The following is a 23,704-nucleotide window of genomic DNA, read 5'->3' on the forward strand; positions in this document are numbered from 1 at the left end:
TTCCCATAAATGCCTGTAACAGAGGCAGAAATGGCTGATAAGCCCACGTCTGCTCCCCCCAGGTTCCTGCCAGGAGACCAACAATCAAAAAGCAGCAAAGTAAAAAGCTGGGAGCCTGCGGGGAGTCGCCCTATCTTCTGTGGATTAAGCAAGCCTCAGCCACTGAGCAGCCTGCGAGCAGGTGGAATTAGCCAGCAGAACAGACCAATATGCCCAGGAGGGACCACAGACAGGAAAGGCATGAACCAAGGGTACCACATCGCAGGGACCCCTCACAGGAAGCTGCCCACCAGTACCCCTATGCCAGTATGGAAACCCTTGACTTCAGGAGTGGGCTGTGAAAGTTAGAGCAGGCAAGCCTCTCATAAGGCCCTGCCCTGCTTCAGCCTGCACAGCCCACAGCCCAGAGAGGAGGTGCTGAGGGAACAGCATGATGCGGTGCTGGGCAGCATCCCACATAAGGGACCTCTACAAAGAGGTGTCCAGAAAGTGAGCATCTCCATTCAGTTATGCAAAATGCCCGCCCCACACACAGAGACGTCTATAGAGAACAGCAGAAAGCCAGGCAATGGCAGGGCTACCCATGACCACACAGGGATGACCAGCTATGTCCCAAGGTTGCCATCCAGAATCCCTGGCCCCAAGGCCTGTGACTCAAGGCCACACCACCCTGTCACAGCTTGCAGGGCCACTTGACAGTCCTTGGTGTGCCCTCCATGGCATTTGCTGACAGGATGAAAGCTCATAGCTACCCAACAATTCCATACCTGCTGGCCCAAAGCCAAGCATTGTCCGCACTCTCTCCTCGGCACCACATCATGTGGCAGAACTTGCAACCCATATGGAGATGAGGAACACTGAGGCTGAGGGGGTAGGCAACAGTATGCTGTCCCATGCAGCACCTTAACCAGTCACATACCCCTTTACCAAGTTCTAATCCAGAGTCACTGTGCAGGTGTTTCATAGGGGTGGTACACATGGACAGTGACTTAGAGAAGGATCACCCTCAATACGGTGAATGGGCTTGATCCAATCAGCTCAAGAGAGCACCACACAGCTCTTCCAGGAAGAGGGATTCTGCCTCAAGATCACAACACCAATCCCTGCCTATGTTTCCAGACTACAGGCCTGTCCTACACATTTTATACCTGCCAGTCCTCACTATTGCCTGCACCCATGCCTTAAAAAACTCAAACACAGGCACAAGAGAGGGACGAATGGATGGATAGATGGATGGATGGATGGATGGATGGATGGATTAATGAATGGATGGATGGATAGATGGGTGGGTGGGTGGGTAGAAGGACAGACTGATGGATAGATGGAGACAGAAATGATGGAAGGATAGCAAATAGAACAAATGGACAGATACCCTATTTGGGTTTGGGAAAGCTGAGTATAGTCACCTTACAGATGAAACCACCTAGCTCCAATTTTGCCCGTGAGCTGAAGAAAAAGACCTCAGATTGCTCAAAGACAGAAGTGGCTTTTCATATAAAACTCCCACAGCCCTGTCACTCCTCCACACTAAGCAAAACTCCGGGGACAGCAGTCCTGGGTGCAGCAACATTCAAGGGGCATCAGTGTTCAGTGTCCAGACCAAGGTCTTCCACAGGAAAGTAAGGGAAGCAGGATTATGCAAATACACCACCATCTCCTCAAAACAGAGCCCCTACTTAAGTGAAAGACATCATAGGGCCACATACAGAAGGTTGTAGCAGCCCCAGCCAACACTGTGTCATCTGGGCTCTGGTCCATGGGTTGCTGAAGAACAGCCTGCCAATGGATGACCCGTGCAGAACATCACTGTCCAGACTGCTCTGATTCACCACGTGAACTGGGTATAAGGAAAAGACACGTGGGCCGGCACTGTGGTGTAGACGATCACTGCCCAGGAAGATGCTGGCTCCTCTTCTGGCTGCTCCACTTTCTTTTCTTTTCTTTTTTTTTTTATTGGAAAGGCAGATATACAGAGAGGAGAAGAGACAGAGGGGAAGATCTTCCATCCAATGGTTCACTCCCCAAGTGGCCACGACAGCTGGAGCTGAGCCAATCAAAGCCAGGAGCCAGGAGCTTCTTCCAAGACTCCCATGCGGGTGCAGGATCCCAAGGCTTTGGGCCATCCTCGACTGCTTTCCCAGGCCAGAAGCAGGGAGCTGGATGGGAAGCAGGGCCACCGGGATTAGAACCAGCGCCCATATGACTTTGGGCCATCCTTGACTGCTTTCCCAGGCCAGAAGTAGAGAGCTGGATGGGAAGCAGAGCCACCGGGATTAGAATCGGCGCCCATATAGGATCCCGGAGCGTGCAAGGTGAGGACTTTAACCACTATGCTATCGCACCGGGCCCATGCTCCACTTTCTATCCAGCTCCCTACTAATGCACCTGGGGAAAGCAGCCAAAGGTGGTCCAGGTGCTTGGGCCTCTGCACCCACCTGGGAGACTCAGAGGAAGGTCCTGGCTCCTGGCTTCCACCTGGCCACTGCAGTCATCTGGATAGTGAGCCAGCAGGTGACATATCTCCCTCTCCATTTCTCTGCAGCTCTTTCAAATACATAAAGAAATCTATAAAGAAACAAACTAAAGGCAAAGCAGAAGGCATTCCCTGACTTTCTGCTGCAGCCCACTCTCCCATTTCTGAGGAAGGTGTGCATTTTCTCAGGAGGGTCTTGGTCTCCCCACTACAGCCCAAGAACACATCTCCCTGGCTCGTGGCTCTCCATGGTCACCTTTCCAGAGATGAAGGTCACAGCTACCACTTCCGCTGTGTTGTCTCAGTGTCCAGACTCCCACAGAGTCGTCCTCAGCAGCTTCAGTCTGGGTCACTTCCCAGCTGTGAGCCCTTCTTCTGCCTCTGTTAGTCACACTGGGGCTGAGCTGGTGGGACTTGCCAGTCGTTGCCCTGAAATTCTCCAGTCCTGGCTCCCTCAAGGGACTGATGTCTCAACAGGTTCCAGCTAAAGGGAGGATGAGTAAGGGCCATCCATGACTCCAGGCATCTTCATCCTCTGAGCAACCAGGAAGGACCATCACGGACCATCTGGACCAAAGGGCACTTGGAGGGAGATTGCACGACCAGTGGGGCAGAGGACACACCCTCATCTCAGTCCTCTGTTTCTTGGTACTGCCAGCCCAGACAATAGCCACGGCTCCCAAGTCCCCACGAACACCAGCTCCACTCTGCTCAACATTAGCGCAACAAGCAGTAGCCAGAACATGGGCACACTTGAGAAGGGGCCTCTGGCTTGGTCACTGCTGTCTTGAAGTCCCAGTCAGCCACAATTGGGAGACCACCAGGACAAGGGGCCTACCTGCTAGCCACTCTCACTCAGGGAAGGGAGGGTCAAGGAGCAGGTGGCTGGCACTCTCCCCCTTCTAATTAAGCTATGGCTGCCTGGCACCACAGCAAAATTCCTGCTTCCCAGACTCTCAGTGACACCAAGCAACAGTAACCAAGAGGCATGACCACATGTCCCACAGTCTCATATGGGTACCTCTGGCCCTCCTAAGCCACCTCAGAGCTTGGTGAGCACTAGAAGCACTGAGAGTGCCTAGCACTCAACACCACAGCACCAAACTCAGGAGTTGGGGCCAGCGGCCTCCCCACACCCATACCTGCAAAGCAGGGCTTGGGGATACACTGCCAGGCAAGACCATGTCACAGCAGCCCAAAGCTGTTCCCACGAGAGGGTGTATGGCCTCTGGGCAGGGAGTGATGGGACACTGGATGCACTGTCCTTACAGACCTGGGTCTGCTCTGTGCTGTTTCTTAGACACAGCAGACAACTCAGATACCAGGGAAGGGGACACCAAGAGCAGAGCATCAGACCCACCACCAAGGACCACTGCCACTAAGACCACGGCAGCTCAGCCCAAGTGCACGAGGGTGCATATGGAAGTGTCTCCTCTTACCCCACAGCACAGAGCCAGAGTAGAGAAGCTGTTTCCTGTCTTTCCAGTAAACTTTTCCACATGTCCACAAATACTGCTCTAAAATACCATTCTCGGAATCAACCAATGAAAACAGACTCAGCAGATCTCTGCATGCTGATATAATCCAAGACAGACTGTCACAGAAGTAATGGGGCAGAGCAGAGCATGGCACGAGCTTGTGCATGTGCACGTGCATGTGTGTGCACATGTGAGCATGTCTGTGTCCGTGTGTACATGTCTGTAATTCATGTGTCCATGTGTGTGTACGTGTCTGTATGTATGTGTTTATGCATCTGTGCACATGTCTGTCTGCAGTGCAGGTGTGCCTTTATGCATGTGTGTGCATGTCTCTACACATGTGCATCTTTATGCATGTGTGTACATCTGTGTGCATGTACATGTTCCTGTGTGCGCATCTGTACACATGTGTGTGTGTGTCTGCCTCTGACAGGAAACCCAGGACCCTCTAACGGAGGTGGCCCAGGCAGCAGCTGGTCAGGGTGACTGTGTGATTCTCTGGGTTCTTGCCCTGTACGCTCTTCCCTCAGTAGATCACTCAGGGCAGGGGGTGGGAACACACCAAGGAACTGCTTCCAACCCAGCTTCCTGATAATGCAGCTCGGAGGCAGCAAGGCCACCACGTGGGAAACCCAGATGGGGTCCTGGGTCAGGGTCAGCCTGGATAGTCCTGGACATTTCCGGCATTGGGGGAAATAAACCAGTACATGGAAAAATCTGTCTCTTCAAATAAACAAACATGACCTACATTGAGGCACAGCAAAATAAGCCTCCATCTGCAGTGCCAGCACCCCATATGAGCACTAATTCAAGTCCTGGCCACTCCACTTCTGATCCAACTTCCCTCTAATGGCCTGGAAAAGCAGCAAAAAGTAGCCCAAGGACCTTGGTCCCTGCACCCACACAAAGACCAGATGAATCTCTTGGCTGTCACCCCACTGTTGGGGCCATTGGGTGAGTAAATCAGCAAGTGAAAGAAAGGTTTGGATATTGTTTTTAATTTGCATTTCTTTCTTTTTTCTAATTAAATTCTTCACTGACTCATAGATCACATAGTAGCATTATTTTCTCCAAAAAGATTTTGTTTCCTTTTTCATCTCTTCATCAACACATTGGTTATTCAGTAGTATGTTACTTAACTCCATGGTGCTGTAAATCTTTTTATTCCTGTTGTTGATTTTTATTTCATAGCTTCTCATTTAAGGGAATGTATAGTAATGGTGTAAGAGAGGCTATCATATCCAAATCAAACATGGGCTCCCAATAAAATGGTTGGCTATATCTTGACCATAGGATACTAGAATGTCTGCCATTGTCTGTACCAGCAATGTCAAGACATACTTAAATTGCAGAATGATGGACTTATGACTGCTTAGGAAGTACTATAGCATTGTAATAACATGCAGGAAATCAGTTGGAGGGAGGGAATTTGGGGAGGGAATCGGGAAAATCCCAGAGCCTATGAAATTGTATCATAAAATTACAAATAAAGTAGAAAAAAGTAAATAAAAAAGGAATGCTATACTTGGTGTAATACTGTAACTGTTATGATCTATAATTACTTTATACCTTATTACATATGGGTAAAATGGTCATTCTTCCATTTAACTAGCCACTGTCTGTATTCCCACTAAATTGATGCATTTTTTGCCTTTAACTTGTCCAATTTGTTATTTGGTAAGGTATTAAGCCTTTTACTGTGGTTTAACTCCAGAGCATTTTATTTCAAAGGTTAAAAAAAGAGTGAGAAAATGTGGGAAGGAGGATAGGAAGGGAGGATGAAGGGGAAAAGGAAGAGAGAAGTCATTGTGTTAGAGGCTTAAACCCTTGCCTTGCACACGCCAGGATCCCATGGGGGCGCCAGTTCGCATCCCGGCAGCCCCACTTCCCATCCAGCTCCCTGCTTGTGGCCTGCGAAAGGCCTTGGGACCCTACACCCATGTGGAAGACCCGGAAGAGGCTCCTGGCTTCAGACTGGCTCAGCTCTGGCCATAGTGCCAACTTGAAGAATAAAACTAGCAGACGTAAGATCTTCCTCTCTGCCGCCCCCACTCTCTGTACATATCTGACTTTCCAATAAAAACATAAATAAGTAAATCCTTTTAAAAAACTGTATATAATCCATTAAATATTAATTCAAGTTAAAAATAATACTGGGGGAAAAAGTACATAAAGGAAATATCCTTTAACAGAACAGAAATAGTCATTCTTATGGCCTATACTGATGCACCTGGAGAGTGGACCACAAGAACACAAGTGGCTTCATCCTTGTGGAAGAACAGTCCTAGCCTCCCAGGCTCACTGCCAAGCCACTGCACTCCCATCCCTGTGCCTGTGGCCCTGGGGGAGACTCGACAGTGGAGCTGTGGTGACCCCATCCCTGTGCCTGTGGCCCTGAGGGAATGACCCCATCCCTGTGCCTGTGGCCCTGGGGGAGACTCGACAGTGGAGCTGTGGTGACCCCATCCCTGTGCCTGTGGCCCTGAGGGAATGACCCCATCCCTGTGCCTGTGGCCCTGGGGGAGACTCGACAGTGGAGCTGTGGTGACCCCATCCCTGTGCCTGTGGCCCTGAGGGAATGACCCCATCCCTGTGCCTGTGGCCCTGAGGGAATGACCCCATCCCTGTGCCTGTGGCCCTGGGGGAGACTCGGCAGTGGAGCTGTGGTGACCCCATCCCTGTGCCTGTGGCCCTGAGGGAATGACCCCATCCCTGTGCCTGTGGCCCTGGGGGAGACTCGACAGTGGAGCTGCTACTGATTCTGGGAGGCTGCACTCCAGCAGCAATGACTTTGTCCCAAGCACAGAAGTCCCAGCTCCTGACTATGCCTATATGAGGGCAGGGGACTGCTGGGATAAACAGGCTCTCCTGCTGTGGCCATCTCTGAAGCAGACAGTAATGGGACCCAGCCACCTCCAGCTTTCCCTAGAGCTGAGGCCAACAACGGGGACCATTACCCCTGATGCACTGACCCTACAACAGACCCTGAGCCCCCCAGTGTTATGTGCTTGCCACATCCTCATCCACTCTCCCATAGTTGCCCTCCCTTAGTGTGCCAAGACCCATAGAGTGTGAGTGGACCCCACAGGCAGGGTCTCACATGGGGCAGGAGCAAGGGGCAACCCAGGCATGCAAGTGCCTGACAAGCCCCAGGTGTAGGCACAGCAGATCTGCAGCCTGCACTCTGGCCTGGGGTTACAGACACATGGAGGCACACGGCTTTAGGCCACAGCCTGGGCCTTAGTCACAGGCTACACACACCAAGGAGCTTGAAGTCCCCGTGCCTGATTCAAACAATCCTAGGTGCAGTTCATTTTGGAGAGCTGTGAAACCCTCTGCAGGATTGCAAAAGCAGGAAGAGGTGCTCCCGAGAGGGGTCCACTCTTAGTTGCAGGACACCTTCAGTGGTCACCCGGGAACACCCTACCTGGCAGCCATCGTGCCAGACAACAGGCACTCGGTCAACAGTCACGGCTGTGCTTCTCGTTCCCCGGCAGGACAAGAGGTGAAAACAACTGCTCCTCACATGCTCACCTCAGATCGCAGCCCCTCTCCCAGGAGGAAGCACTTCAGCATGCTACCCTCGTCACCGTCCAGAACAAACGAGCAGGATGTGCACTGGCCCAGGTCTACACGCTGGGAGCCCAGCTGGGCTCACAACCACCAGCCTGGCTCTGGGGTCTCCGTCATCACCGCTGGGAAGTGCACCCCCTCTGGAACACTAGGCCCAGGGTCTGTCAGGAAGATGCCAGCAACCCTCCCTGGTGGGTGGCATCAGGCCAGGAAAAAAGTAAGAAGAGGTAGCACCACCTTGCAGGCCGCACTCTAAGCACACGGCGTAAACAGAGGGTGCCACTGACCCAGAAAGGACTGGAGCCAGACCCTCCCCCGAGATCCAGACTCCTTCCAAGGTGGGTTTTGTCCAAGATGGGTGGCAGAGGTGTCTGGTTGCTGGGATGTTGCTCTTCATCCTTCAGTGTGTCTCTCCCCACACCCTGTCCAGCTTACCTAGCACTTGCAGGGTTGGCTTGCGGGCAGCTGATTTCTGCCTGAAATTCTTCTTTCCCAGTCCAGAAACCTGTCTCCTGCTTGACCCATGGCTTCTCTTCTCTGCTCCTGCACAGCCTACAGACTCGACAGAGCTCAAAGAACAAGGAAACCATGGACACAGCATACCACAGACACAGCACACCACAGACACGGCATACCATGAACACTGCACACCACAGACATGGCACTCAACAGCCACGGCACACCGCAGATACAGCACACCGTGGACAGAGAAAACCATGGATGCGGCACACCACAGACATGGCACTCCATGGACGTGGCACACCACGGACACTGCACACCACATACATGACATTCCACAGACACAGCACAGCACCGTGGACACTGCACACCACAGACAGGGTACACCATGGACACGGCACACCACAGACAGGGTACACCATGGACACAGCACACCACAGACACGGAATACCATAAACATGGAACACCATGGACATGGAATACCACAGACATGGCACACCTGTGGACATGGAACATCGGTGGACATGGTACACTGTGGACACAGCACAGCATGGACACCACAGATGCAGCACACTAGAGATACTGTGGCAGGGAACATGGCAGCCTCTCATTGGGCAAAGCTCCTGCTCATCCCCAGAGAAGGAATGAAGCTCCCAGAAGTCCTGGACATCCCAGATAAGGTGCAGAGGGAAAAGGCACTCTGGGAAGAAACAGGTCCTGTCACCCATGGAGTGAGAACCGGCTGGGCAGGAAGCATTCAGGGTGCAGGTGGGCATCAGCCCCCACCCTGGTCTGCACCAGGCTGCACTGCACAGAGTGGGGGTCGTGGGTTTGGAGAGCAGAAGTGTCAGGACTCCTAATAGACAAATCATCGTGAAGTTCCAGAGTTATTTTAAGAGTACATTTAAAAATCCCATTTTCTAATTTGTTTTCTGATACTCCTTTGTTTGGCATAAATGACTGTGAGAAACAGGCCACTCTTACAGCAGCGCAAAGGCAGGCAACTCCAGCACACCCCACGAGCTACCTAAAGGAAGCAAGGGAAGGACTTGTTGTGTCCTTGCCCAAACCTTCCGAGCCCTGCAAACAGCTGCGGGGACTGCCACACGCAGCCAAGAGGTATTTCCTGAGAAAGGCATCTTCCATCAGGCGCCACCTCCAGGGCCTTCAGACCGAGCACGAGAGCCCGAGGCATGAGGACATTACTGAGAATACAGCCCTGACCCAGCCCCTTGGCACATGGGCACACAGGCAAGTCCTAGGACAGCTGCCTCCATGCCACCTTGGCGAAGCCCTGAGGTGCACATGCTGGACCCCGCTGCTCAGCTCAGGGACTCTATGCCCTGCCTCAGGATCTTCCAGGACCTGAACCTACGTAATTAGACCTGGCTTCATGCTGGGGAGCTCTGAGACAAGGACTTTAGGAGAGGGGAGCGCATGGGAGTCTGTCAGGAGAATACCAGGAGGGGATGACAGCAGAGGACATGGCGCCAGCTCCACCCTGAGATCCTGCCAGAGCTCCTCTCTGCCAGGCAGGCCCAGGGACACCTTCCCACCCTGCACACCACAGGGGAGAAGGAGATGGTAGAACTCAAGAGAGGGCAAGGCAAGCAGAGAGTGAGCATGTTTGCAGCGAGTCAGGAAGCCACCACACCGCAGAGAAGGGTCCTGCCCTGCCCGAGGGGCCCCAGGGGTCCAGGCCTCCCCCAACAGTAGCCACACGAGGATTTCTCTAGGCAGAAGATGCTGCTCTAGTCAGTGGCATCCAAAGTGCAGGACTGGCTTCCTCTGGCCCCCACCCCTCACACTCCCTGCCCCAAGTCCCACCCTGTGCCCAGGTCCAGGTGAGAGCTCCGACCTGGTGAGACTATAGCTCCCTGCGCTGGGGTGGGGGAAAGAAGGCAGAAATGACATCCCCACGTAAACTCAGCCACAGGGACAGCAAAACAACTTCAACAGGACAGCAGCCTCAGATCCCTGCAAAGCTGGGCTGGCCTGATCCCATGACCTACTAGGAGGACTCAGTCGCAGGCAAGGAGGTGGTCACATTGGTTTAAGTATCTGAGACTGCACAGCGAGCACGTGCCCCGGGCCCAGCAGTGTTGGACAGACACCCACACACCCAGCCACTTCACAGCCCTCAGCAGCTGCTCAGAGCATGGGAAGCAGCTCCTCAACTGCCCCATGTCATCCCTGTCCCCGACCGCCCAGCCCAGCGCACCCAAGTGGGAAGGCAGTCAGTGCCTGTCTCTGGCTCTCATCCCCTCATCTGTGCAATGTGGACACAGGCCCATGAGCCCGGGTACTGCAACCACCGCAGCCTGGTGTCTTGCTCACCCAGTGAGAGCAGGAGCTTGAGACTGGCTCTCGGGCATTTGGTCCTGCACTAGCCAACACCCCTACCAGGCAGGTGGTCATGAAGAACACGGCAATCTCCATGGCTACATGAGATCTGCAAGCTGGCCCCTCCCCACTGGGTACTCACTGTACACACTTCCCATGAGCATTGCAGGGTGTGCCACAGCTGTACACATACCAACATCATCCTCCCAACCACTGTCCCGAGATGCAGGTGTTCAAGGGCACAGGGTACACTGTGGAGCTTGCCCCACGCAGCAGGCAAGCAGGACCTATCCACAGGCACTCGGGGTACAGGTTATACTGTGGAGCTTGCCCCATGCAGCAGGCAAGCAAGACATATCCACAGGTGTTCAGGGGCACCAGGTACACCATGGGTACACTGTGGGTACACTGTGGAGCTTGTCCCATGCAGCAGGCAAGCAGGAGATATCCACAGGTGTTCAGGGGCACCAGCTACACTATTGTTGCCAGGCAGGGAGCTCCAGATCCACTCCACCTAACCAAGCCTCAGCTTCTTCACTTCTCAACACAGATGCAGATAACAGATTACCATCCTGTCTGTCTAATGCCCAATATGGCAATATTTTATGGGGATGAACTTGGCAAACACTGAGATCCCCTATACACAAGCCAAGATTTCCACAGGCTTGTGTCCCAATACCCACCTCTAAGCCCCCTGCCACCTGTGACCTGCCCACCAGAAGGAAGGCCTGCCCAGGGGCCAGCTGACTGGCCAGTGCCCAGGATATGCATCCCGACAGCCTTGACACACCCAGCAAGGACTTCGCCAGGAGCAGGAGCAATCTGCTCTGTGCTCCCGGCCTTGCCTGCAGCCTCTGCAATGCCAAGATGAGCTGTGTCTAACACAGTCCATCCCAAGGCAGCCACTGGTCAGCTGGTCAGCAGGATGGCAGCCCCGGAAGGGTCTGAGATGATACATCTCTAGCCATTTCCTGTATGGCAGTGTCCAGAAGAACCCTGCACACACCCCTGTGGGACTGCCCAACAACCAGGACACCAGCAGGCTCCCTAGGCAACAAAGCAACAGAGCAGCGGGAACTGTAATGGACATGGATGCACTTGCCTGCCTGTCCGCAGGAGCCACACGTGTGCTCAAACTCACAGAGGTAAGTGGTGCACTGACTCAAACTGCCCTTGGGTAGCCGGTGGTTGCTTGTGTGGATGTAGGGAGAGGGCCCGGGGCACAGAGCACAGAGACACAGGGGCAGAGGCTGGGCCAGGACACTGAGTCCTGTTTCCTGTCCTCCAAGGGCTGAGCCACAAAGGCAAACACAGAGCTAGACAACCGCAAAGGCTCCCTGTGGGGCCACCCCAATCCCTGTGCTTCCCTGAGCTTCTCACTCCCTGAAAGGAGAAAAGTCCACAAGAACAGGCCCTACCACACATACAGTCTCCAGGCCCCCACAGGAGACAACATGTGCTACCAAGAAACTCCCCAGCCCAGGCAGTCTCGGCTTCCACAGGCACGCCAAGCAGTCCCTGCTTTTCCTATAATGAACATCTAAGTTCTGAGCGAGATCGCCCCTGAATCTCCACCTGCCTAGCCCATATGGGAGGCTATGGGCACATGGCATACCGTCCCCCTGGCTAACAGACCCAGCATGGCCTGTTCACTGGGCATGCAGCAAGAACAATGGTATGCATCCCAGTCTCTCTTCCCTACTCTGCTAGGACTTCCTTTATAAACAACTCTAGGAAGTCTAATGTTACATTCACCCTGGTTTAACCAGTCTGCCCTGAGATACAATTTCCTGTGCTTCCTGACTTTTAACTTCATTGAAGGTTCCAGAAGAGATAGACATATCTGTTAGCCAGTCACAATGTTGCTGTGCTGTCAGGACCACCCTCCTGCCTGCCCCCTTCTCCTATATAAGCTTGTGACTTCTCTCAAACAAACGGACCTCCGCCACTAACTGCTGTGGAAGAGCAATGTCCGTCTCACCCCTTGGTGGTTTGGGGGCCTGCTGGACCTAAGACCCCTAAGAAAGTTCAAGGAGCATCATTGCATGCTGTGAAGCCACACCCACACTGGGCCATGTGGGCGTAGCCACTGGTCCAGCAGCGGGACTGTAGGAGCAGAACAACAGTGCGCAGACACACTGGGCACTGCACACGGTGTGCTGGCCACAAGCTATGCGGGGCAAATGGGTCTCAGGAGAGCAGACAGGAATGGTGACCCTAGAACCCCGTGAGCCTTGTGAGGCAGACAGAATCAGTCTCACATGGAAGCTGAACAGGTGGAATGACTAAGCTGCAGCCAACACTGCTAAGTGTCATCAAGACTGGCTTGGAACTCCAGAGCTAAGATACGTACATGAGAAGAAGCGGGTGCCCTAGCACTGGCATGTACCCATGGGATGTGCACATGCCTGCTGTTTCCTGAAAGCCAGAGGTACTGGCTTGATTCTCAGCACAGCTGTCCTGTCTCTAACCCTGGCCTGATGCCAGCAGACGTTGACATGCCCCAATCCAGCTTAGGAACAGCGTTAGATGCAGGAGGAGGCTCAGAACAGCTGAAGAGAGGCACCTAAGGTGTGGCCTGACCCTTCTGACTTGGGAACACACCACTCTGGAAACAGGAAGACAGAGTGGAAAAATGTACACCTGGACACGTCCAGGTCTCAGCTGCTAGTGCCAGACCCTGGGGTCTTCTCTGTGGAAGCAGGAATAACCCCTCAGATGGGACAGTGCCCATCCCACAGCCAGGAGTCAGAGTCAGCTCCCCTCCTGAGCCTTCCAGGCCCCGACAGGACCCCTCCAGAGAAAGCGTCCAAGCACGTCTGACCTCAAGTCACTAAGATCATGTCCACTCTTCATAATCTGCCTGAATCTATTCCTCTGCTCAAACACTCCAGAAGACTCCAGAAATAAGGGTCAGCTTACTGTGATCTGTTAGCTCTACCAAGTCAGAGAGTGGCTCCTGGGAAGTCAGGCTGCCCTGCCCCATCTCTCCCCTGCCCCACTCCATGGCTGGGCTTCCCATCAATGTCTGAAACACTAAGCCATGGCCATCTGCTCAGAAGTTCAGAGGGCCACTGGACCTGGAAATGTCATTGGTGTATGTCCCTTCAGTCCCTGAGCTACATCAGGAACCCCAGAAGACAGCATCTCATGCCTGCAAATTCCGCGCTTTTAGATCCCAGTATCTCACCAGGAACGGCCACCCTGAGGCAGCTCCTCAATCCCTCCTGTGTAAGCCGGGAACTTGTCTTCAAATTCTTTGGGTTGGCACCCATGCCCCCAGCCACTTGGCTGCACCCACTGGCCCAGAACAGGTGGATGCTGAATCCCTGTTAACCCTGTTCATGCCAATCCCCTACCCCTACTGGACAAACCCACAACCCTACACCGCCATGAGCTCCAATGCCGGGGATCCAAAGTGCTCTTGGCAGCCATTCTGGGTGCTGCACAGAGCAGCATGCAGAGCTGCTTCCACACAGCAGCTCCAGAGCTATGGTTTAGCCATACAGCTCCACAGCCCCCGGGACAATACCACAGCAGGGAGGAGAAACTCAGAACCTCACTACCGGCCCTCAAATCCCACTCCCCTCCCCAGTATCCAAGTATGTGGACCACAGATGCAGAGACCAGACAGGAGTCTCCAGTCATGCCAGCCAGACCCTAAAGGGTGAGGAGGGAAGGACTGCAGAGCCATGGCCTCCCAACAGCACCCTCGGCCATGAAAATCCCACCTCACCTTTCATTCCAAACTTGGACCTCCGCCCGTACTTGTTGATCATGACGAACAGGACCACCAGCAAGACACAAGCGAAGGCAGCCAGTCCCACGGCGATGGATACCTGCCAGGGGCCCAGGAGGACAGTCAGGGGCAGTCACTGAGCCCAAGCAGCACAGAAGCAGAGTACACACCCCATCAAAGCACCTCTCTTAGCCATGCTCCTGAGCACTTTCCTGACACAACACCAAGACAGTGCCCAGAGTGTCACAGTCATATTCTGTGCCCCCAAGGCCCAGGACAGCCTTTGTCCTATTCTAGTTTCCCAGCAATTTCCACACTGAGGCCCTAAGTCCCACAGTCCCATCCCTGGGAATCTTAGAGAACTGAACCTCAGAGAAACCTCTGGCCCTGAGATAGCAGGGGTCCAGCCAGTAAGCCCTGAGATGCCCTGCACCCTACACGCTGCAGAGCAAATGTTCCCCAGGGCCAGACCCCTCCAGGCTGCTGACCTGCTAGAATCTTACCACATGCGCTCCCTGGACCCTCGGGCTTAGAGAACCCTCAGCCTTCTGGAAGCAGTGAACTGCTCCCAGCACAAGGGGAAGGCTCCCAGGCTGAAAGGCACATGCTCACCACTGCTTTTCTCTACCACATAGCCGAGGTCCCAAGTAAGGCAAGGTTTGGAGACACAGGAACTCAGAGTAACCGTGAGCTTTCCCCACCCCCCAACCATGGAGCACTCACCCCGAAAGTATCTTCCTCTGGCTTATGGGTCACAGTGATGGGAGGTGTGGGGCTCACGTCAGCAGCAACTAAAACCCAAAAATACAGGAAGAGGCTGTCAGCTCAAAGCCTAGGACTCTCCCTATGCCCAGGCCCCAGAACCACCTGGCGACCCAGCCTCTGCCGGGTCTCCAGGTCTTAGAGATCAGATCCTGGCCAAGCCAAGAGCAGGCTGCAGGTGGAGCAAGGATATCCACTCACACCTGTCCCAACCAGGGACACGACCCCCATGGCCTAAGTACACTGGCTATGAGACAGAATAACACAAAGACCTGGAACTGCCCAGCTGTGACACAAGCATGCTCCTGGTGGAGACTACTCTGCAGCACATCCTGCCCCACAGACACCCCACACTCCCACATGACTGCAGAAGGAAACATGACTTCAGTGGAAAACTGAGTCAAGCCCAGCCACGTCCAAACGGAGCCGTGCCTCGACTGACACACCACACAAAACCACCTGCTTGGGCAAGAAATGGCCCCAGTGCAGAATTCTCTAAAAGGACATTCTGACCTCACAAGTCCTCCACGACTGTCAATGAGAAAACTGACTGCAAATGATACATCCAACAGTGCCAAACATGGCAGCCACTGGTGCCATCACGCCTGCCTTCCACAGGGAAGGAAAAGGTGCACGTCTCCCTGCAGACCGTGGACCCTGACCCCAAGTCACCCTCACTTGTGCTGTCAGGACACCTGGCACACCCACCTCCACCTGGGCCCTGGAGGGGTGCTGGGCTCCTGCCACGATGGAGAAATTAAACAGACGAGAGGCCCCTGCTCTGTCTGAAAGAACAATGGGGACAATAGAGGGGTGTGTGTTGGGGCACAGGAAATCCCACAGCCCCTTTTGAGGGAACCTGCCAGCCAACAGCATGGCTAAAACTCAAAAGCTTCTGACAAAACTAGGTCTGGGACAACCTTCCCCACAGAGGGGCTCAGAGCTGGCCTGGACGTGTGTATGTCTCCCTCACTCACATCTCCCACACTCTGCCACCATGGGCAGGTGACCTGCGCCAGCAGAGGGTGTGTGAGTCAACAGTTACCTTAGAGCAACAGTGAAGGAGGACTTACCTAAGTCAAAGATATCTGTGCTCTCTGGAAAAAAAAAAGAAGAAGAAGAAGATGGAGACATTTAACAAGGGCAGCAAAAGTCCAGAAGAGACACACATGGTGTTGTTCTAACACTCCCCCTCACCCGGTCCCTGTTCCCAGGCCCTTGGTACATCCCCTCGCTGCACCAGAGTCAGGCTACAGGTCCTACAGGTGCAACAGCAACAAGACACAGTTTAAGGGGCGGGACCTACCTGGGAATTAGTTTCAGTACAAAGGAGGCTGACCCAGACTCACCCAACTGCCCATAGCCAGCCCTCTTTCAGGCCCAGAGCACAAGTCAGGTAAAGAGGGGGCAGAGGGGCTTTCTGGGTCCTGCTTGGAAAGGCAGTGATGGCCTCAAGACCACACTCCCCAGGATCAATATGTGCACCTGATTCTGCTCAGTCATGCCTCTGGAATCTGCACATCATACATACAGGGAGGTCTTGGAAATGAAGAGCTCAATACATCAAATATTTCTGTAGGAAGGTTTAATAATGGACCAGATCATGCAACAAATGTCTGGCCTGAAGTCAGGCTTCTTGAAATATCCCAGTCAGATGGGGGGAAATATTTTTTAAAAGAATGAAGACAGGGCCTGAGAGTAGAGATGCATACTGTAAAGTATCATCACTTCCTGATATGCTAATCTTCATTACACAGTTCCTCTAGATGTGTGTGTGTGTGCATATATACATACATATATACGTGTGTGTATATGTATATGTTTCTACATATGTACTTGTTTATGTATGTATCTATTTGTTTACCCATGTATCTATTTATTTGCTATTTTGCATGAATGTTACCTTGTATCAAAAAGAACACAGAGTATTTGTCCTTTTGGAACTGGATTATTTCACTGAGCATAATGGTCTCTAGTTAGGAGCATTTTGTTGCAACCAATGGAATTCCATTCTTCTTAATAGCTGAGTAGTATTCCATGGGGTAGATGCACCACAGCTGATACATTCCTCTTTTGACAGGCATCTGAGTTGCTTCCCTGTCCTCACTAATGTGGATTGTGCTGTAAATTTGGGGGTACAGATTGCTCTCTCATATCGATTTCACTTCATTTGGTTATATTCCCAGGAGTGGCAGAGCTGGGTCATATGGTACATCCATTTTCAATTGTCTAAACACTCCCCATACTGACTTTCATAGCAGCTGCATTAATCTATACCTCTACCAACAGCGGAGCAGTAGGGAACCTCTTCCCCACATCCACGCCAGCAGGTGTTGTTAGTGCATGTCTGAATGCAGGCTTTTCTCACTGCAGCTAGGTGGAACCCCAATACAGTCTTTATTTGCATTTCCCAGATAGCTAGGGAGCCTGAGCATTTTTCATATGTCTGTTACACATTTGATTTTATTCTTTTGAAAAACGCCTGTTCATTTCCTTTGCCCATTTCTTCACAGGGCTATTTATTTTGCTGCCATTGAGTTTCTGAAGCTCTTTATAAATCCTGGCTATTAGTCCACTGTTTGTTACACAGTGTGTGAAGATTTTCTCCCATTCTGTTGATTGCCTCTTTGGTTTGTTGATCAATTCCTTTGCTGTACAGAAGCCTCTTCATTTGATGTAGTCCCATTTGTCCATTGTGGCTTTGACTGTGTTTTTGGTGACGTTTCTAAGAAGTCTTTGCCTATGCCTATATCTTGTAGAGTGCTTCCTATGTTTTCCTCTAATAGTTTGATGGTTCCTGGGTGCAGATTTAGATCCCTGATCCATTTAGAGCTGGTTTTTGTATACGGGTGAAAGGTAGCCATCTTGTTTCTTACTTCTGTAAGTGGATATCCAGTTATCCCAACAGCATTTGTTGAAGAGGACAGCCTCCAAGGTCCCATACTACCACTGGACTGGAGTCTAGATCTCCCTTTAAATCCATTAATATTTGTTTCATGTAGCTAAGTGTGCTGGAGTTTGGTACATATACTTTTATTATTGGTATTTCCTCTTGCTGAATGGATCCCTTAATAACTATATGGTGTCTTCCTTCATTTTTTTTTAATGCTTTCCATGTTGAACCAGTTCATTTCTCCTTTCCATTGGCCTGGGATATCCTTTTCCATCTTTTCACCTTCAGTTTCATGTATCCTTGTTGGTGAAACGTGTTTCTTCTAGGTAACAGATAGATGGGCTCTGTTTTTTCATTCTGTCCACTAATCTATGACTTTTGATTGATGATTTTAGCCATTTGATTTCTGGGTTAATTTCGATATGTAGTAATTTGGCCCTTTTATTTAAGCATTGGGTTTTTTATTATTTGATTTTGGCTTCTTTTGTGGTTTTATTGAGCTGTTCTCCACTTCTGCATCTGTATTTAGTAGGTGTCTTTCTTTCTTCTGTCTAGTACATCTTTAAACAACCTTTGTTGGGCTGGTCTGGTAGAGGCAAAGTCTTTCAATTCTTGTTTGCTTTGGAAGTTTTCTATTTCATTTTCAAATACAAAAGAATGCTTTACTGGGTTGTTATCCTGGGATGACGTGTTTTTTTTCTCTTAGGATCTGGAATATATCACTCTGTTTTCTTCTGACTTGTAGGTTTTTTCTCTGAGAACACAGCTGTGAGTCAGATTAGTATTCCTCTGTAAGATATCTGATGTTTCTCACAGGCATATTAAAATATCTCATCTTTGCCTTAACCAAAGAGAGCTTGATTATGATGTGCCATGGCAAGGATCACTTCTGGTCAAGTTTATTCGGTTTGGTTCCCTTTTTCTTTCCCTGTGTTTGAGAAGTTATCTTTTATTACTTCATTGAATACATCTTTCAATTTAGCTTCTCTTTTCTGTCCCTTCAGGAACTCCTATTACCATTATGTTTGGCTTTTTGATGGTGTCACTTAACTTTTGAATTTTTTTTATAGCTTTTCAGTTCCTTTTCCATATGTCTGGTTGTTTGGGCATTTTTGTATATGGTATCTTCTAGCTTGAAATTCTTTCCTCTGCCTCATTCTATTATTGAGACTTTCTGTGGTATTTTCAATTTGCTCTATTGTATTCTTCATTTCTAGTATTTCAGCTTGATTTTTTCAATGCTGCTATTTCCTGTGCAGCATACCCCTTAAATTCCTTGAACTCTAGTACCTACTTCTCACTGTTTTTAAAGAGCTTTATAATGATTTCTTTAATTCTTTATCTGGAACTTCCTCAATGTCTTTATTGTCTAATTCTATGATTGAAATAGTCTTTTGATTCTTCATGGTGCCTGTGCCTCTTATTCTGCCCTTGAACAATGCAATTCAGATGAGCGGGTCCTTCTCCTCTGGCAATTTTACCTTTAAGCTGTGACGTCCACAGATCTGCAAGTGGACTTCACTGTTCTCATTCAGTGCCTGGTTTTGCTGTGGCACACTCATCACTCCCTCTGTGAGTTTCAGCCTCAGGCTCCCATGCTGTGCTGATGCAGCAAATGCTGCTGCCAGTAGCACCCAGGGAACCTTTCTCTGCCCCTGTGATCATGTGTATGGCCATGCCATTGTCTGCTGGCCTTCCTACTGTCCATGGTTCCAGCAGCACCCAGGATTGAGGAGACACAAGCTGTGTGTTAAAGTGAGTCACAGGTCTGTCAGTGGTACCAGTACTGTGCTCTGGACTCACTTCATGGGTCACACGGTTTTTTTCTCTGCTTGTCAGAACCTGCTAGCAGCTAGGTCAGGGGGCAACCCGTATTTATTTTATATGGAACCCACAAGATGCCAAGTCGGTATTATTTTCCTGGATGGATCAGCAAAATCTGTTCATACTATCAGCTTGTGCAGAAGACCCTTGGAGAGCCAAATGTGTTTTCTCTGTGGGCTTTTTGGGACACTGCTGTCCCCCAGGGGCTTTGTCACCACACTCAAATGGCCCCTGATGTGCTGCCCATTGTGGTAAGGTGGGGGCGGGGAGATACCAACAACAGCCTCACTCCCCATCCATACACAAGAACTCCACTGCTCTGTTTCGGCTGGTAATAAGATTTTAAGAAAACTGGGAGGCCTGCATAGCTATAGCTAGGTTCACCTCCTGCACCTCTGGTGGTCTCTCCTTCCCACCTGTCTACTGACAGAGCTACAATCACCTTTGGGTCTGTTCGTTCCAGTACTAGTCCACTATTCCTGCTGCTTCCCCATGTCCACAGGCCCCCAGGTATCTCTCCTGCTACCTGGGATTGCGCCCTCTCTGCTTCTCTCCCACTAATTCTTCTCCATTCTTTTTAACATGTCTTCACCCTATTCCACCATCTTGCCTTTAGAACATCATGACCAAGTCATTACCTATCAATAACAATATTGACTGTAAATGGACAAATTCTTCCATCAGAATACAAGAAGTCATTCAACAGGGTGCAAGAAACCCTCTTCTCCAGTAAAGACACATACAGACCAGAAGCAGGGTGAAAAGGTATTCCACACAGACAGAAACCAGCAGTGAGCAGGAGCAGCCATGCTTACCTCAGATAAAACAGACATGGAGACAAAGGAAGGTCACTAGGAAATGAACAAGGGATCAGCCCTACAGGAAGACACACAGCTACATAAAACACTGTTGGACACAGAGGAAGACAGCTGCTCCAATACAACAGTGGGGACCTCAACACCTAACTGTTACTTATAGACAGATCACCCAGACAGAAGTCAGAGTTAAACTACCCTGTGGATCACACGGACCTAACAGCTTTGGAGCATCCTCCCTGATTCATCAGTGCACAGAAAATTCTCTAGAAGAAATTCCATGTTAGACCACAAGACAAGTCTCAACAAATTCCAAAATATCAAAGTTATATCTTTGACCACAGTGGAATAAAACTAGAAGTCAACAACAAAAGAAACTCTAGAAGTTATACAAACACATGCAGACTGAACAATACAGTCCTGAATAAACAATGAGTCATTTAAGAAACCAAGAAATCAATATAAAATTTCCTTGAAAATAGAAACACAATACATTCCAGTTACAGGATACAGAAAAGCAGTTCCAAGGGAAAACTTCACGGCAGTAAGTATCAATGTTTAAGAAAAGGGAAGATATCAAATAAAGAGAACACTGCATCTGAAGAATCTAGAACAATCAAACCCAAAATTAGTGGAAGGAAATAAATAAGAAGAATCAAAGCAAAAATTAATGAAATAGAGATTTAAATATAAACTAACAATGAAGGGCCCAGCATAGTAGCCTAGTGGCTAAAATCCTCACCTTGCATGTGCCAGGATCCCATATGGGTTAAAGTTAGGGTTCTAATCCTGCGGCCCCACTTCCCATCCAGCTCCCTGCTTGTGGCCTGGGAAGGCAGTCAAGGACGGCCAAAGCCTTGGGACACTGCACCCATGTGGGAGACCCAGAACAAACTCCTAGCTTTAGATTGGTTCAGGTCCAACCATTGCAGCCACTTGGGGAGTGAATCAACAGATGGAAGACCTTACTCTCTGTCTCTCCTCCTCTCTGTATACCTGACTTATCAATAAAACTAAAACAAAAAAATTATCAATGAAATAAAGAGCTAGAATTTTTGAAAGCTTAGAATTGATAAACCTTTAGTTTGACTAACTATAAAAAGAGAGAAGACTCAAAAGTTGGAGACAAAAGGGAGATACCACAACTGACGCCACAAAGAAAAAGGGTCATTAGGAACAACAGGCCAGCAAATTTGAAAACCTATAAGAAACGGTGTATTTCTGGGTACTTATAACTTACTGAAATTGCAGCATGAACACAAAGAAAACCCAAACAGACCAATAATGAATAGCGAGATCGGAGTCCAATTTAAAAAGCCAAGGGCCAGAAGGCCCACCATGAATTAAAACAAACTATTTGTTTGTTTGTTTATTTATTTATATTTGCAAGGCAGAGAAGACAGAGAGATGGTTATACACCCAAGCACTAGTTCTCTCTCCGAATATCCACATCAGCCAAGGCTGGGCTAGGCCATGGCTAGGAGGCAGGAATTCAACCCAAGTCAGCCACGTGGGGGCAGGGACCCAACTACCTGATCTATCTATCAGAGCATGTGTGAGCACGAAGTGAGACTCAGAGGCCAGAGTTCAGAGTCCAACCTAGGCAGTCCTATACAGGATGGAGTGATCTCCAGAGTCTGAATTGCTATTCCAGATGCCTGTTCCTCAACCAGACTTTTAATCAAGAACTGACATTAATTCTCCAACTATCCCAAAAATTCTGGAAGGGAAGGAAATCTGCCAAACTCATTCTACAAGTCCACCTTGATTCTGAAACCACGCAAGGTCATGACAACAAACTGATTAGCTCAGTATCTCTGACAAACTTAGATACAAATATTCTCAACAAAATATCAGTAAATCAGGCCTGAGAAAGCAATAGAGGACAACTGAAAGCCTTGGGACCCTGTATCAGTGCAGAAAACCCAGAAGAAGTTCCTGGCTCCTGATCAGCTCAGTTCTGGTGGTGCCGTCACTTGGGGAGTGAATCAGAAGACAGATCTTTCACTTTGTGTCTCCTTCTCTCTGTGAATCTGACTTTCCAATAAAAATAAATAAATCTTTAAAAAATAGCAAATGAAACCCAACGTATCAGAGGTGGGATTTCCCCTCAGAATGCAGAGATGGTTCACCACACACAGATCAGTGAGTGTGATCAACCACATTAGCAGAATGTGTGACCATCTCAACACCTGCAGAAAAGCCATTAAGTAAAGTCTGACACCCATTCGTGATTGGCACCCTGATCAGATTACACAGTCCTCATCACAACACAGACAATGAGGAAAACCCATAACCAACATCACAATGAACAGGGAGACACCAGAAGCATTTTCTCTGAGGAGACACAAGAGTGAAGAGTCTCACTGCTCTCACTCAGTATGGTCTAAAAGTGTGGAGAGCCATTGAAAACTCCGGAATACATTTAACCAGGAAATGAAACAGTTCTACCATGACAACTACAAAACACAAGTAAAATATTTTTAAAATGGAAAGAATTCATGCATTCATAGACTGGGAGAACTGAAATCATTAAAATGTCCACTACTGCCCAAAGACATTGACAGAGTCAACACAATCCCCATAAAAATATCAATGACAGTCTCCAAAGAACTAAAGGACAAAAATCCCAACATCCATGTGGAAATCAGAGCCTAGACAGCCACAGCAACAACCAACAAAGGTCAGAAGCATCATACCATCAGGTTGCAAGACACACTACAGAGACCCAGGAACCCAAACAGCATGGCACCGGCACAAAAACAGACTCACCAACCAGCAGGCAGACACCCCAGAAGTTAATCCATACATCTGCATCAACTCACATTTGACAACGATGTCAAAACACTCACTGGAGAAAGGACAGTCTCTTTAATAAATGGTGTGGGAAGACTGCAGATTCATAAACAGCATGAAACTGGAAACTGAGGTCTCATCTAGCATACAAATTCACTCAAAATTATGAAAACTCAAACGCTAGACTTAAAACCATAAAACTGCCAGAGAAAAATTGGAACCACTCCCACAACATGGGCACAAGCATGCGTTCTGGAACAACCCCAAATGCACTGGCAACAAAACCCAAACTGCAGAAATGGAACTAAGTCAAGGCAAGAAGCTTTACACAACAAAGGGGACCATCAGCAGGGTGAAAGGACACCTGCAAATGTTTCATCTGACAGAGGATTAACGTCCACAATACACAAGGAACTGAAGGAAAACAGAAACTCCAACTGACACAATCAGTTCAGAGAGGCAAAGGGTGTGAACAGACTAATGGCCGCCAGGGACATGCAAATCAAAACCACAGCGCAACATCCTCTCACTCCAATCACAGCAGCTACT

General features: G+C 49.9%; 1 protein-coding gene across 6 annotated transcripts in view; it reads right to left on the minus strand.

Moving 5' to 3' along the window:
* The window catches only part of NTRK3 (neurotrophic receptor tyrosine kinase 3), a 196,065-nt gene that overhangs the window by 104,521 nt on the left and 67,840 nt on the right, over positions 1–23,704 (minus strand). For all 6 annotated transcript variants that reach the window (XM_058666613.1, XM_058666614.1, XM_058666615.1 and 3 more), the window contains 3 exons: positions 15,901–15,924; positions 14,789–14,856; positions 14,063–14,165 (listed from right to left, as the gene is read on the minus strand). In XM_058666613.1, coding sequence (XP_058522596.1) covers positions 14,063–14,165; positions 14,789–14,856; positions 15,901–15,924 — 195 coding nt within the window. The remainder of the gene's footprint in view (positions 1–14,062; positions 14,166–14,788; positions 14,857–15,900; positions 15,925–23,704) is intronic.

This window comes from Ochotona princeps, chromosome 6 (assembly GCF_030435755.1).
Source record: "Ochotona princeps isolate mOchPri1 chromosome 6, mOchPri1.hap1, whole genome shotgun sequence".
Taxonomy (NCBI): Eukaryota; Metazoa; Chordata; class Mammalia; order Lagomorpha; family Ochotonidae; genus Ochotona; species Ochotona princeps.